The sequence below is a fragment of the Ovis canadensis genome, chromosome 4, assembly GCF_042477335.2.
Source record: "Ovis canadensis isolate MfBH-ARS-UI-01 breed Bighorn chromosome 4, ARS-UI_OviCan_v2, whole genome shotgun sequence".
Lineage (NCBI taxonomy): Eukaryota > Metazoa > Chordata > Mammalia > Artiodactyla > Bovidae > Ovis > Ovis canadensis.
In genome coordinates this window covers 86,058,701-86,071,891 of record NC_091248.1, presented here as the reverse complement: position 1 = coordinate 86,071,891, position 13,191 = coordinate 86,058,701, and the positions used below count along the sequence as shown (strand labels likewise).

Sequence of the window (13,191 nt, the reverse complement as noted above, 5' to 3'; positions counted from 1 at the left end):
CCCGTCTTCTACCTAGTTACCAGAAACAGTCACTTTTCAATCTTTCTGGTATTTCTTCTGTTAGTCCTCCATTTGTTTTAATAATATTTTAATTCTGCTGTTTCTTGCTTTATCCAATATAGACCTTATCTACTCTTTTCCTGAGTGTCCTCCCAATATAAAGATAGCTCGTTTCAATTAATTCAGTTTCACTTTCTTGAACAGCCTTGTGCTTTCTCCCAACCCAGCAATTTCTAGAGTTCTTTTTTTTCTTCTTCTCCTCATTTTACCTTGCCTTATGTATTCACGCATATAGTTTTGTATTAAAACAAAGATTGGCTTATTCGGTAAGTCATGCATTTTTCTTGGAGACCTCAGTCTCACAACCCTCAGTCTTCCTGCTTCAGTGAGGACTACACACTCCTCTCTGTCTATCCCATGTTAGCATAGGGATGTTTCCCTTTATTGTTGTCCTGAGTTGAAGCTATGGCTCCTGGGTTCCATTCTTTTCTCTCTTGGGTTATTGCATTGTTTTGCTATGGCACATCACTTGCAACTTGACAAGAAATGGTGTATGGATGTTAATTCTTGGATCTTTGTGTTTGAAGTTGTATATTTTTTGCCCTGTATTTGATTGATTGAGAATAGAAAGTCTAAATTGTAATACTGAAAAGATGTTACTCTTGAATCCAGTTTGGTTAAGAAGTTTATTGTTCAGTCACCAGGTCGTGTCCAACTCTTTGTGACCCCACGGACTGCAGCACACCAGGCTTCCCTGCCCCTCACCGTCTCCCAGAATTTGCCCAAGTTCATGTCCTTTGAATCAGTGATGCCATTTAATCATCTTATCCTCTGTTGCCCTCTTCTCCAGAAATGCTTTCATTCTCTCCTAGCATCAGGGTCTTTTAAGAAGTCTAGGACGTTATTCTAGTTTTTGTTCTTTCATAAATGACATGATTTTCCTTCAGTCTTTTTGTTGGTTTTCATTATCTTATAATAATGATGTGCCTTTGTGTGCATCTATTTTTATTCATTGTGCTGATGATTGTGGCTCTTCAGACTAGAAATTCATGCTCTTCCATTCTAGGGAATTATGTTTCTTGGATGATTCTCTCTGTTTTCTGTTTTGACTTTTTCTAGAATTTCTATTAGCTAGATGTTGAACATTCTGGATTATCTCTTTTGTCTCTTTTCATATTGTCCAGCCTTTTATCTTTTTATTCTACTCTTTAAAAGATTACCTTGAATTCTTTATCTTCTATCTCATCAGTGTTTATCACAACTAGTCATAATTTTCATTTTAGGATTATTTTCTGTTTCCTGTTTAATTTTTTTTTTCCCATAGCACCATCTGTTTCTGGGAACTATCTCTGCTGTATCTCTAAGAATATTAAATAGTGAGTGTAATTCTTTTTTATGTTTCTGTCATATAGGATGATTAAAATATTCTGGAGATGAATAATGGTAATGGTTGCACAACAGTGTTAATGTACTTAATGCCACTGAATTGTACACTTAATAATGGTTAAAATGATAAATTTTATGTTATGTATATTTTATCATAATTAAAAACCCTAAAAATTAATCATATTAGCTTCTTAATATTCTAGTATATTAGTATACCATGCTTTATTTAACCCTCTCTGTTATCGTCCACTTGCATGGTTTGGGTGGCATTTTTGTTACAAGTAACTAAACTGTGTATATGTAAATCTCAGATGTAAAATTAGTAGACCAAAGGATATATATATAGAGAGAGGGATTTTACATAGAAGTATAAATGTATTTATTTCATCTTGCTTTCTTTATGCCAAATTAATTTACAGAAAGATATACTATTTTACCTTTTGACAGATTTATTTTTAGTAACTGTAAATATTCATATATGAATTTTTATATAGAATGATGCATGTATATCCATACATCAACTCTCACTTCATTACATGATGTTGGTGTGTCTTACTTTAAATCATTCACATTTATATAACATCTAGTTTTTATTAAGCTTCAGAATTAACACAAAAAAAATGTTAAGTGTGACAAGTTTCCTTAACTTGTGATACATTGTCTGGTAGTCTGGATGGCGAGGTCTCATAGGGAAGGAAGTAAATACTGCTGTTAGATTAAGTTGATTTCATTTTCTTTATATATTATATGATCCTAAAATAAAATATTAAAAATTATTAATCTACGTGGCTAAACTACCTGATTATGTTTTTCTCTTTACTATGTCTTGGAATAGTTAACAAATGTTACTTTGTTGCTTATTTCCTGACTATATGAAGAGCTGCTAAAGATTAGAATTTTGCTAAACAATCTATTAGTTACTTGTCATAAAAGTCTAAGGAATCGGCTGTAGTTAAGTCACCCCGATCTAATTTCTCTGTTCTAAAAATGGAAAAAAACTTAATTAATGTGGCAGTTTAAATTGTGTGTGTGTCCACTAGAGAATGGTATTGTCGTTAAAATTCATTTGTAAACCAAACACATTTCACCAATAATGTGAGATTCTCTCCAGGTGATAGAGGTAGTGATAGAGGCAGTATGTGTGTCTGTACATTTTACTTCAAGCAGCACATTTCCATATGTGGTTTCACTGTAGTGCATCACCAAAAGTCATACTCTTCTAAAATTATCTTCACAGATACTAAGCCAAGTCCTAGCATGTATGTAGTTGGGGAACTTAAAATTGCCTTAGAAATTTTCTCATACCACTTTTGGTAAAGAACTCCAGAAACTTAGAGATTACACATTTTTGAATATGAAAAGTCAGTATAGCATCTTGAAGCTCTTTAAGTGACTTCATAAATCTCTACAGTAATCTGGGATGAGCCAGAAAACAGCAGGGGAAAAAGGGAATTGCCTTGTACATAATGATCTCATTTATCAATTAGACCCTTGTTCCTGAGCTTGAACTTAAAGTTTGTTCTTATAAAAGTTTTCTTGGTGTGTTGTTACAAATAGTCCAAATACTGACTGTCACTTTTTCATCTGCTTACTTTCTAACTTTAATTGCATATGGTTAATGATTTCCTCAGATATTCTGCTTGTGTAAGTACTTGACTAATAGAAGTAGAATTTTTTTTATCTGATGTAGCCAAACTCAATTAAGGTTAAATGTGAATATACACACACACATACACAAATTACCTTTCTTCCTAGGGAGTTCTAGCAAGTTGGCAGAGAGTACCTAACTGCATCTTTACAACAGTTTGAAAGGTGATAATTATCTGTTCCTAGCACAACCAGGTTGCAAAGGAGTTGTATGTTTCTCAAATACCAGATAAAAAGATCTTGGACTTGATCTCCTCTCTCTCATTCTCTCAGAAAGAATACTTCAGGTCAGAGTAGAGAAAGTAGAACATAGTAACATCCAGGTGGCTAGATCTGCCACTGAGGTGCAAAACAAAACAGTTAACATTTGGAAATGTCAATTAGAAGGAAGCTAGAAGAGAGGTGTTGTACTAGGGTGAGATAAAGGACAGATAATTTGTGGGTAAGACTACACTTTAGAAAATTGATAATACCAACTAAGAATAGAACTTTGCTCACTTATTGGACTTGCAGTTCAGTTCAGTTCAGTCGTTCAGTCATGTCCAACTCTTTGCGACCCCATGAATCGCAGCACACCAGGCCTCCCTGTCCATCACCAACTCCCAGAGTTCCATCAGACTCACGTCCATCAAGTCCGTGATGCCATCCAGCCATCTCATCCTCAGTCATCCCTTTCTCCTTCTGCCCCCAGTCCCTCCCAGCATCAGCATCAGCATCAGAGTCTCTTCGAATGAGGTGGCCAAAGTACTGGAGCTTCAGCTTTAGCATCATTCCTTCCAAAGAAATCCCAGGACTGATCTCCTTCAGAATGGACTGGTTGGCTCTCCTTGCAGTCCAAGTGACTCTCAAGAGTCTTCTCCAACACTACAGTTCAAAAGCATCAGTTCTTCAGTGCTCAGCCTTCCTCACAGTCCAACTCTCACATCCATACATGACCACAGGAAAAACCATAGCCTTGACTAGACGGACCTTAGTTGGCAAAATAATGTCTCTGCTTTTTAATATACTATCTAGGTTGGTCATAACTTTTCTTCCAAGGAGTAAGCGTCTTTTAATTTCATGGCTACAGTCACCATCTGCAGTGACTTTGGAGCCCAAAAAATAAAGTCTGATACTGTTTCCACTGTTTCCCCATCTGTTTCCCATGAAGTGATGGGACCGGATGCCATGATCTTAGTTTTCTGAACGTTGAGCTTTAAGCCAACTTTTTCACTTTCCTCTTTCACTTTCATCAAGAGGCTTTTTAGTTCCTCTTCACTTTCTGCCATAAGGGTGGTGTCTTCTGCATATCTGAGGTTATTGATATTTCTCCTGGCAATCTTGATTCCAGCTTGTGTTTCTTCCAGTCCAGCGTTTCTCATGATGTACTCTGCATATAAGTTAAATAAGCAGGGTGACAATATACAGCCTTGAAGTACTCCTTTTCCTATTTGGAACCAGTCTGTTGTTCCATGTCCAGTTCTAACTGTTGCTTCCTGACCTGCATACAGATTTCTCAGGAGGCAGGTTAGCCACCTGCGCTCAGTGCCAGACTTGCAATTAGGCTCTGGTAAAGTATAAAGAACTTAATATTCCTTAAGAGAAAGGGAGTATTGGTCAGATGGAGAAGATACTCATTTGCAATATACTTCACACTTATTAACTCTTACCTTAGTTAAGAATTTCAAGTTAGGGCTCTGCTTCTAGGTAAATATATTTTGAGTTTCAAACTGACTTTATAAAGCATATTTTTGGATGTAAAATGTATATTGGAGACTACCTCTTAAAACATTTCTATGGATCAGGGCCAGAAATTTTTTATTTTAGATTTTGTAGTCCATTTAGTCTGTACTGCAGCTATTCTGAGAAGGAAATGACAACCCACTCCAGTATTCTTGCCTGAAGAATCCCAGGGACAGAGGCACCTAGTGGGCTGCTGTCTATGGGGTCACACAGAGTCAGACACGACTGAAGCAACTTAGCAGCAGCTATTCTGCCTTTGTAAAATGAATGAAAACATGGGTGATAAAATGAATGAGCAAAGCTGTGTGCCAGTAAAACTTTTTTTACAAAAGTTTTATTATTTACAATAAGAAGCAAGCAGGTTTTGTAAATAAACTTTCTTTACAAAAATAAGATTTGGTCATAGGCCATGGTTTGTCAACCTGCACTGAATGTAAAAGTCTTAAGCTACTCTGTACATTTTGGTTTATATTTTAATACATTGCATTGTCTCTGTACAAATTCTCAATGCTGTGTTATTTAGTTACTTCACGGAAACCAAGGGAAGATGAAAAAGATGGCCAAGCATATAAATTTGTGTCACGATCTGAGATGGAAGCTGATATTAAAGCTGGAAAGTATTTGGAACATGGGGAATATGAAGGAAATCTCTACGGAACCAAGATCGACTCTATTCTTGAAGTTGTCCAAACTGGAAGAACTTGCATTTTGGATGTCAACCCACAAGTAAGCTGCGTGAATTCCAAAGCTGTTTCTTAAGTTTTAGTTCCTGTGGAGTTTTTGTCTTCAGATTACGAGGATATCTCTTTTCCTCTATTACCTGTGGTGATAGAGAACCTTATTATGCATCTACAGCTAGTTTACTAAATCTCTAATCCATTAGTCAACAGAGACTTGGATGGCAGTAGATGCTTGAGTCACACCCGTCCCACCCAGCACACACACACACACACCCACACATTCACACACATATCCCATTCATTTCATTCTCATTCTGTGTGTCCCTTACTGACCCCTTCCCACCATTCTACACTCAACCCAATCTCCCTTCCCTACTCAGAGATTTGTATTATTAATAGTTTGGTGCATATCATTCTGTCATTTTAAGTATGCTTTAAATAAATAATATATTTAGAAAATGTAATGGGTTTTCTACTTTTGTTGTTTCTTATATACGTAAATGGAAAAATTCTATACAGATTCTTTAGCCTTTTTTCATTAAGCAGTATTTCTTGAAGATGTTTTCATGTTAGGTACTATAGAGCCTTTTTTTGTGATTGCTGCATGATATTTCATAGTACAGATATATGATTATTTATATAACCACTCTCCAGTTAATGGACACTGAAATTATTTCTGCTTTTTCAATATTAACAGAATTCTACAATTAACATAGAAAGCATTTATATCATTCTTAATGATTTGGGATCATTAAGTTTAATACTTTTCTTTTTGTTCAGGGGTACCAAAGAGTAGTGAGACTGAAATCAGAACAAAATTAATGGATCACTATTTTAGGAAAGCACTATATGGAATCAGAAGAATAGAAGGGAGGTGGGGGGATGGGAAGCAGGTGTTAGACTATGTTCATCTTTAGGAAGAGGGTGGGTCGGCTTTGATTATTTAGGGTAACATAATTCAAATTCTAATCCTATATAAATTGGTTTGCAACTGTTCTTCTACACAGGCCCTAAAAGTGCTGCGGACATCCGAGTTCATGCCCTATGTTGTGTTTATTGCTGCTCCAGAACTAGATACCCTACGTGCCATGCACAAGGCTGTAGTAGATGCTGGTATCACTACCAAACTTTTGACGGTGAGGAGTTTTTTTCAGGCTAGCAGTATTATTTTCCTCCTAAAGTTTTTCGTTTTTCTTTTGGGCATGTTTAATTCTATCTATTCATATTTATGAAACAAACACATTATATAAGGTATCACAGAATAAAAATATGTTCCCTGGATGTAGTTAGGATTTAGAACAGTATTGCTTTTACTTAAAAATCATCATCCACTCCATTTTAAAACAGAAGTTTACTCTGTGTGAGAAGGAAATGGAACAATGCTAAAATGTACATATTAATCTAATTCCCTCTTTTTACTAATGTGGAAACAGGGCCTATACAAGCATGTTCATAAGGTTTACTATGGGTAGAGTTAGGTGTACTGACTTTTAGTTGTTATATGTTTTCATTCTCCCTCTCTTTTTCACATGTTGTGAAAATTTTTAAATATGTAGAAAAGAGGGAAGAAATGAACTCCCATGTGTCCACCACTTAGCTTCAATAACACATGGCCATTTTTGTTACAATTAGACCTCTCTTCACTTCCCCCCTTACCTTGAATTATTTTGGAGCACATCTTTGATATCATATCAACCATAAATACTTTAGTATTTATCTCTAAAGATAGACGTTTTGGACATAACCATGAAGCCATTAACACATCAAACATTAGGAAGAGCAGCTTCTTAATATTATCAATATATAGTCTGCATTTCCTCAGTATTTATAATTTTTTTTTAGTTAGTTTGTTCAAATCAGGATCCAAACAAGATTAACATGTTGCATTTACCTAATGTCTTCTAAATCTTTTTACCCCCACCCCAGCTTAAATGAGGTATAATTGATATGCAATAAACTAAACATGTTGCAAGTACACACCTTGATAAGTTTGGGCCTATGTATGCACCTGTGAGGCCATCACAGTCAAGAAACAGGCCTGTCCATCACCTCCATAAGTTTCTTTGTGCCTCTTCACAGTCCCTCCCTCCTGCTTCTGCCTCTTCCACAATTTAGCTGATTAGCCTTGAAATCAGGTAGTTTTAGTCTTTGTTCTTTTTCAGGTTGCTCCATGTCTCTAATGAGCTTTATGAATACCTGAAATATAGTTATAATAAATGTTTTCATGTCTTCAGATTCTAACATTTGCATCAGTTCTGGATTATTTAATGACTTTGCTACTCATTGTGAGTCTTATTTTCTTGCACCTTTGCAGTCCTGGTAATTTATTGGATACCCAATATTGTGAATTTTGTCCTGGGAAATGCAGCTCTTTGGAAATTGTTTGTTCCTTTCACATCTTGCTTTAAAACAGGAGCAGTTCTCATGCTAGGGGCAGTTACTCTGGAGCGCTGAGGCAAAACCCATTTGAGTGCTCTCTCAGATGACCTGTGCCTCAGGAGGTTTTCTGTCCTGCCTGTGGGCATGGGCATCGTTTCTGGCTCAGAATGAAGAGCTCTCATCCTTCCTGGTGATTCTTTGGTGACCCTGGGTAGTTGTGATGTGCATGGATTGGTATTCAGCTGAATGCTGGAGGGGGGGTGGGGGTCTGTTGCAAGTCTCCGGAGTTCTCTCTCCACGCTGCTGTTCCATCCTGTATTCTGTCCTGCAAACCCCTGCCACCTTGTTCTCCCGGGACTGTCAGCTCTGCTGACAACTGAGAGAGTTCAGTAGCCTCCTCCTGGGCTCCGCCTCCCTGTGTTGCAGACTGGAAGCTATTTCAAGCTGGTGTGTAACCTGGGGTAGTCATAGGGCTCACCGTTTCCCGTCTCTGGAATCCCTGTGCTCCATTGCTAACATGCGAAAGATGCACAGTGTCTTTTGTTATTCCATACTTGTGGTCTTAGTTGTGAGGCAGGAGGGTTCTTCTAATATCTTTTGCCTTTTTTTTGTTTTTTTCAGGAACTGTGATGTGAAGTGGTAGTGTTCCAAGTTTGTCATTCATTCTGCATTTATAAACTAGAATTCTTCTAAGTAATGACTTTTTTTTCATTAACTAGTTGATTACTCTGAAGTACAGTATATACAGAAAAGTAGAAAATATACTTGATACTTCCCCTTTATAGGTCAGTTTTCAGAATAATGGGTTTGTTCCATAACAGACTCCACAGGTGACCAAATAAGGTTTGTGTTTTTTTAGTTTTTAAATCCACGAGCACATGGATTTAAACTTGATATATTTTACTCTATTGCAATTATTATTCTTATTGATGTTCAAATTGTCTCATCTTTGACCAACAGGGGCTTATTTAAGTTGGCCCTTGAGATCTATTTCATGAGCCTAATGGTCTCATATAGCTTCCCTGCTGTAAGACAGATGTTCCAGGCTCATCTTGTACATTTTCTGTTCCAAGCCAGGAGTCAGCTATTTGTCCAAAAAGCTCTGGTTCCTTTTAGAGTAAATGGTATTTTATTTTAGGACTATAATATTAAAGATGCACATTGTCCCAAGACTGATCATTGTTTCTAGCTATATTTCTCCTTTTAGGTAGACAGAGCTCATTTGGATATATGCTTTTCTGTTTGTATGTTTGAAGGAAACTGTATCATGAATTTATACTGACACTTCCCAATCAAATTCAGGATTACAGGGTTTATACTTAACCTCTTTTATATGGTAACTCCATTCTCCTGCGCTGAGTATCCCACTTCTCAAAAACAATGGGAATGTTGAGTGGCACATAATTGCTCATTTGCTTTATCTCACAGTACACAGCAGTCTGAATATAAGTGTACAAACGCTACCAGGTATGATTCCTGTGAACTGTCTCCTTTATCTTTAGGGTTTATCCCACTAAGTATATCAGTCAAATCAAATCACTGTATTTTAAAGTCACTTGAAATACTCCCTGTGTCTGTGCTTCAGTCAGTTATTACTCTTTGATGTGTAAATTGTCTCCTCTTCAGCTAGGAGGAGCCTATTCCTCTTATTGTCTGAGTCTTTTTAATACAACCCCAATAACCTTCAAAGATTCTTTGCTTCCTGGTATGAGCTGCTCCAGGTTATCCTTACACATTTCTTGGCCCAGATCTGGAACCAGCCTTCCAAAAGCCCTGGTTCCTTCTAGTGGGAAATAGTATTTAGACCTCCTATGGATGCTAGAGGTGTGCATTCAACTTAGCTGGTCATTGTTTCAAGGTCTTCTCAGTGACCAGATAAAGGAAACATATTTCCCCCTTTTGCAATATAGACATCATTAGTTCAATTTGATAGTTTCAAATCAGATTTTACGTTTTTACTTCTTTGACTTTTTTAATCGTTTTTTTTCCTCCTATGCTGAAAGTCTTCATTCCTAATAGCACTAATGTAATTTCAGACTTTACGTATATAAAATAGGCACATACTATATGTGTAATTCTTGAATAATAATATAACAATATGATTATTGAAAAGTTTTAAGTTTCAGACTTCAAACTTTTTTTAAAAAGTATGATATATTCATGAATATTATTTTAAAGTCACTAAAATAATTCAGTGTTTAAGCCATCAACTTGAAACACTTTTTTATTTTGCTTTTAAGTTTTAGGTATTACTATTTTTTATTTGAATTTAATTTTGTCATATAATTGTATACATTTTCATAGTTCCAGAGTAAATCTTTAAATCAAACAAAATTTAGCTTTTCCTGTCCTCTGTACTCCAACCTCCCACCTACATAGGTAGCTATTTTCACAATTTTTAATATAAATAGATGTGTGTATCCTCCTGCTCCCATTTCTTACATTAAAGATAGCTTATTACATATAGTAGTCTGCCTGCCTTTTTCACTTACTAATACATTCTGGAGATCATTCTATAGCCATACAGAGAGAGAGGTTTTTATTCTTCCATCTATATGGTATACTAAATAATTGTTACAGGATTATTATTGTCAAATAAAATTGATGTGTGTTTTAACAGGACAAATAGCTAATGACTATACTAGGGAAGATTTGTTGATAAGTTGGCCTGTTTATACATCTATAACAAAAGGCTGCTCTGTTAATGGTATTCTCCAAGCAAGAATACTGGAGTGGGTTGCCATTCCTTTCTCCAGGGGAATCTCCCCAACCCAGGTGTCGAACCTGGGTCTTCTGCATTGTAGGCAGATTCTTTACCATCTGAGCCACCAGGGAAACCCAGAGATATTTTTGTTGTTTCAAACTGATTTAGAGATCTCAGTGAAAATATTAACTAAAATATAAGTACTAATATCCCTCAGGCTTACTTGAGAACCCACTTCACTATTTTACTTTCCTTTAGGTGTTTTCATGAAATCCGTTAACTTATATACCATTATTAAGCTGATGTTCCTAGTTTGTGTATAGATAACCCAGACCTGAGCTCCAATTTACACTAGCAATCACCTACTTAACATTACAGCTGCACCTGGATGTCTCATAGACACCTTAAACTTAGCATGTACGAAGTAGAATGTTTTATTTACCCCCTACCCACAATCATATTTCCCCCACTCCTACCCACCCAACTCTGCATCTTCTGCAACTATCCATTTATTCAAGCTAAAACTTGAGCTATTTTTGATTCATTCATATTCCTCATGTTCCATATTCAGTGCATCAGCTAACCCTGATAATTTTATCACCAAAATATATGTCTATTCTGCTCTCATTTCCATCTTCTCTGCCTCCATCGTAATCCAGAGATATCTTTCCATCGCATCTAGGTCTTCCATGACCTAGTCTGTGCTATCTCAACTTATTACCCCATCCTCCCTTGTCCTCCATCGATCTTGGTGGTCTTTTTATCTTTCAGTATCCATTTTCCCCTTGGATTTTACATTGCTGTTTCCACTGCCTGAAATGCTCTTTCCTCCACTATAGTTCTCAATTTAAATGTCATTTCAGTTCAGTTCAGTCACTGAGTCGTGTGCAGCTCTTTGTGACCCCATGAATCACAGCACGCCAGACCTCCGTGTCCATCACCAACTCCCGGAGTCTACTCAAACCCATGTCCATCAAGTCGGTGATACCATCCAGCCATCTCATCCTCTGTCATCACCTTCTCCTCCTACCCCCAATCCCTCCCAGCATCAGAGTCTTTTCCAGTGAGTCAACTCTTCGCATGAGGTGGCCAAAGTATTGGAGTTTCAGCTTCAGCATCAGTCCTTCCAAAGAAATCCCAGGACTGATCTCCTTTAGGATGGACTGGTTGGATCTCCTTGCAGTCCAAGGGACTCTCAAGAGTCTTCCCCAACACCACAGTTCAAAAGCATCAATTCTTCAGAGCTCAGCTTTCTTCACAGTCCAACTCTCACATCCATACATGACCACAGGAAAAACCATAGCCTTGACTAGACAGACCTTTGTTGGCAAAGTAATGTCTCTGCTTTTTAATATGCTGTCTAGGTTGGTCATAACTTTCCTTCCAAGGAGTAAGCGTCTTTTAATTTCATGGCTGCATTCACCATCTGCAGTGACTTTGGAGCCCAAAAAAATAAAGTCTGACACTGTTTCCACTGTTTCCCCATCTATTTCCCATGAATTGATGGGACCGGGTGCCATGATCTTCGTTTTCTGAATGTTGAGCTTCAAGCCAACTTTTTCACTCTCCTCTTTCACTTTCATCAAGAAGCTTTTTAGTTCCTCTTCACTTTTTGCCGTAAGGGTGGTGTCATCTGCATATCTGAGGTTATTGATATTTCTCCTGGCAATCTTGATTCCAGCTTGTGCTTCTTCCAGCCCAGCATTTCTCATCATGTATTCTGCATAGAAGTTAAATAAGCAGAGTGACAATGCACAGCCTTGACGTACTCCTTTTCCTATTTGGAACCAGTCTGTTGTTCCATGTCCAGATCTAACTGTTGCTTCCTGACCTGCATATAGGTTTCTCAAGAGGCAGGTTAGGTGGTCTGGTATTCCCATCTCTTTCAGAATTTTCCACAGTTTATTGTGATCCACACAGTCAAAGGCTTTGGCATAGTCAAGAAAGCAGAAATAGATGTTTTTCTGGAACTCTCTTGCTTTTTCCATGATCCAGTGGATGTTGGCAATTTGATCTCTGGTTCCTCTGCCTTTTCTAAAACCAGCTTGAACACCTGAAAGTTCTCGGTTCATATATTGCTGAAGCCTGGCTTGGAGAATTTTGAGCATTACTTTACTAGCATGTGAGATGAGTGCAATTGTGCGGTAGTTTGAGCATTCTTTGGCATTGCCTTTCTTTGGGATTGGAATGAAAACTGACCTTTACCAGTCCTGTTGCCAGTGCTGCATTTTGCAAATTTGCTGGCGTATTGAGTGCAGCACTTTCACAGCATCATCTTGCAGGATTTGAAATAGCTCAACTGGAAATGTCATTTAGGTAGGTTAAATGTCATTTATTCATATGTAGATTTACTCTGTCTAAGGTAGGTCTCTTACAATTCTTGGTTCCTGGTTGGTTTCTTTCATAGTACTTACTACAACTTGCAAGTTTTTGTTTATTTGCCCTCTTATTTGTCTCCTCCACTAAATGATAGGAACCCATTCTGTCTTATTCACTGTTATATCCAAAGATTATGAAACAGACATTTTAATAGGAACTTAATGAATATTCGGAGAACCTATAGAAGTATTATGAAATTTCAAAACACAATTTAATGAAAAGCTTTACTTGCTCATGAAAAAACCTGTTCTTTTCTTATTCTCCCTAAATATTCCAGAATGACTAGAAGTATTT

The 13,191-nt window shown here is 37.1% G+C and overlaps 2 protein-coding genes across 11 annotated transcripts in view; one reads left to right on the top strand and one right to left on the bottom strand.

The window, feature by feature from the left end:
• Window positions 1-13,191, bottom strand: part of GSDME (gasdermin E) — a 108,020-nt gene that overhangs the window by 4,879 nt on the left and 89,950 nt on the right. The gene's annotated exons all lie outside the window — the stretch shown is intronic.
• PALS2 (protein associated with LIN7 2, MAGUK p55 family member) overlaps window positions 1-13,191 on the top strand; it is a 120,473-nt gene that overhangs the window by 105,298 nt on the left and 1,984 nt on the right. For all 10 annotated transcript variants that reach the window (XM_069588171.1, XM_069588165.1, XM_069588173.1 and 7 more), the window contains 2 exons: window positions 5,279-5,481; window positions 6,443-6,571. In XM_069588171.1, coding sequence (XP_069444272.1) covers window positions 5,279-5,481; window positions 6,443-6,571 — 332 coding nt within the window. The remainder of the gene's footprint in view (window positions 1-5,278; window positions 5,482-6,442; window positions 6,572-13,191) is intronic.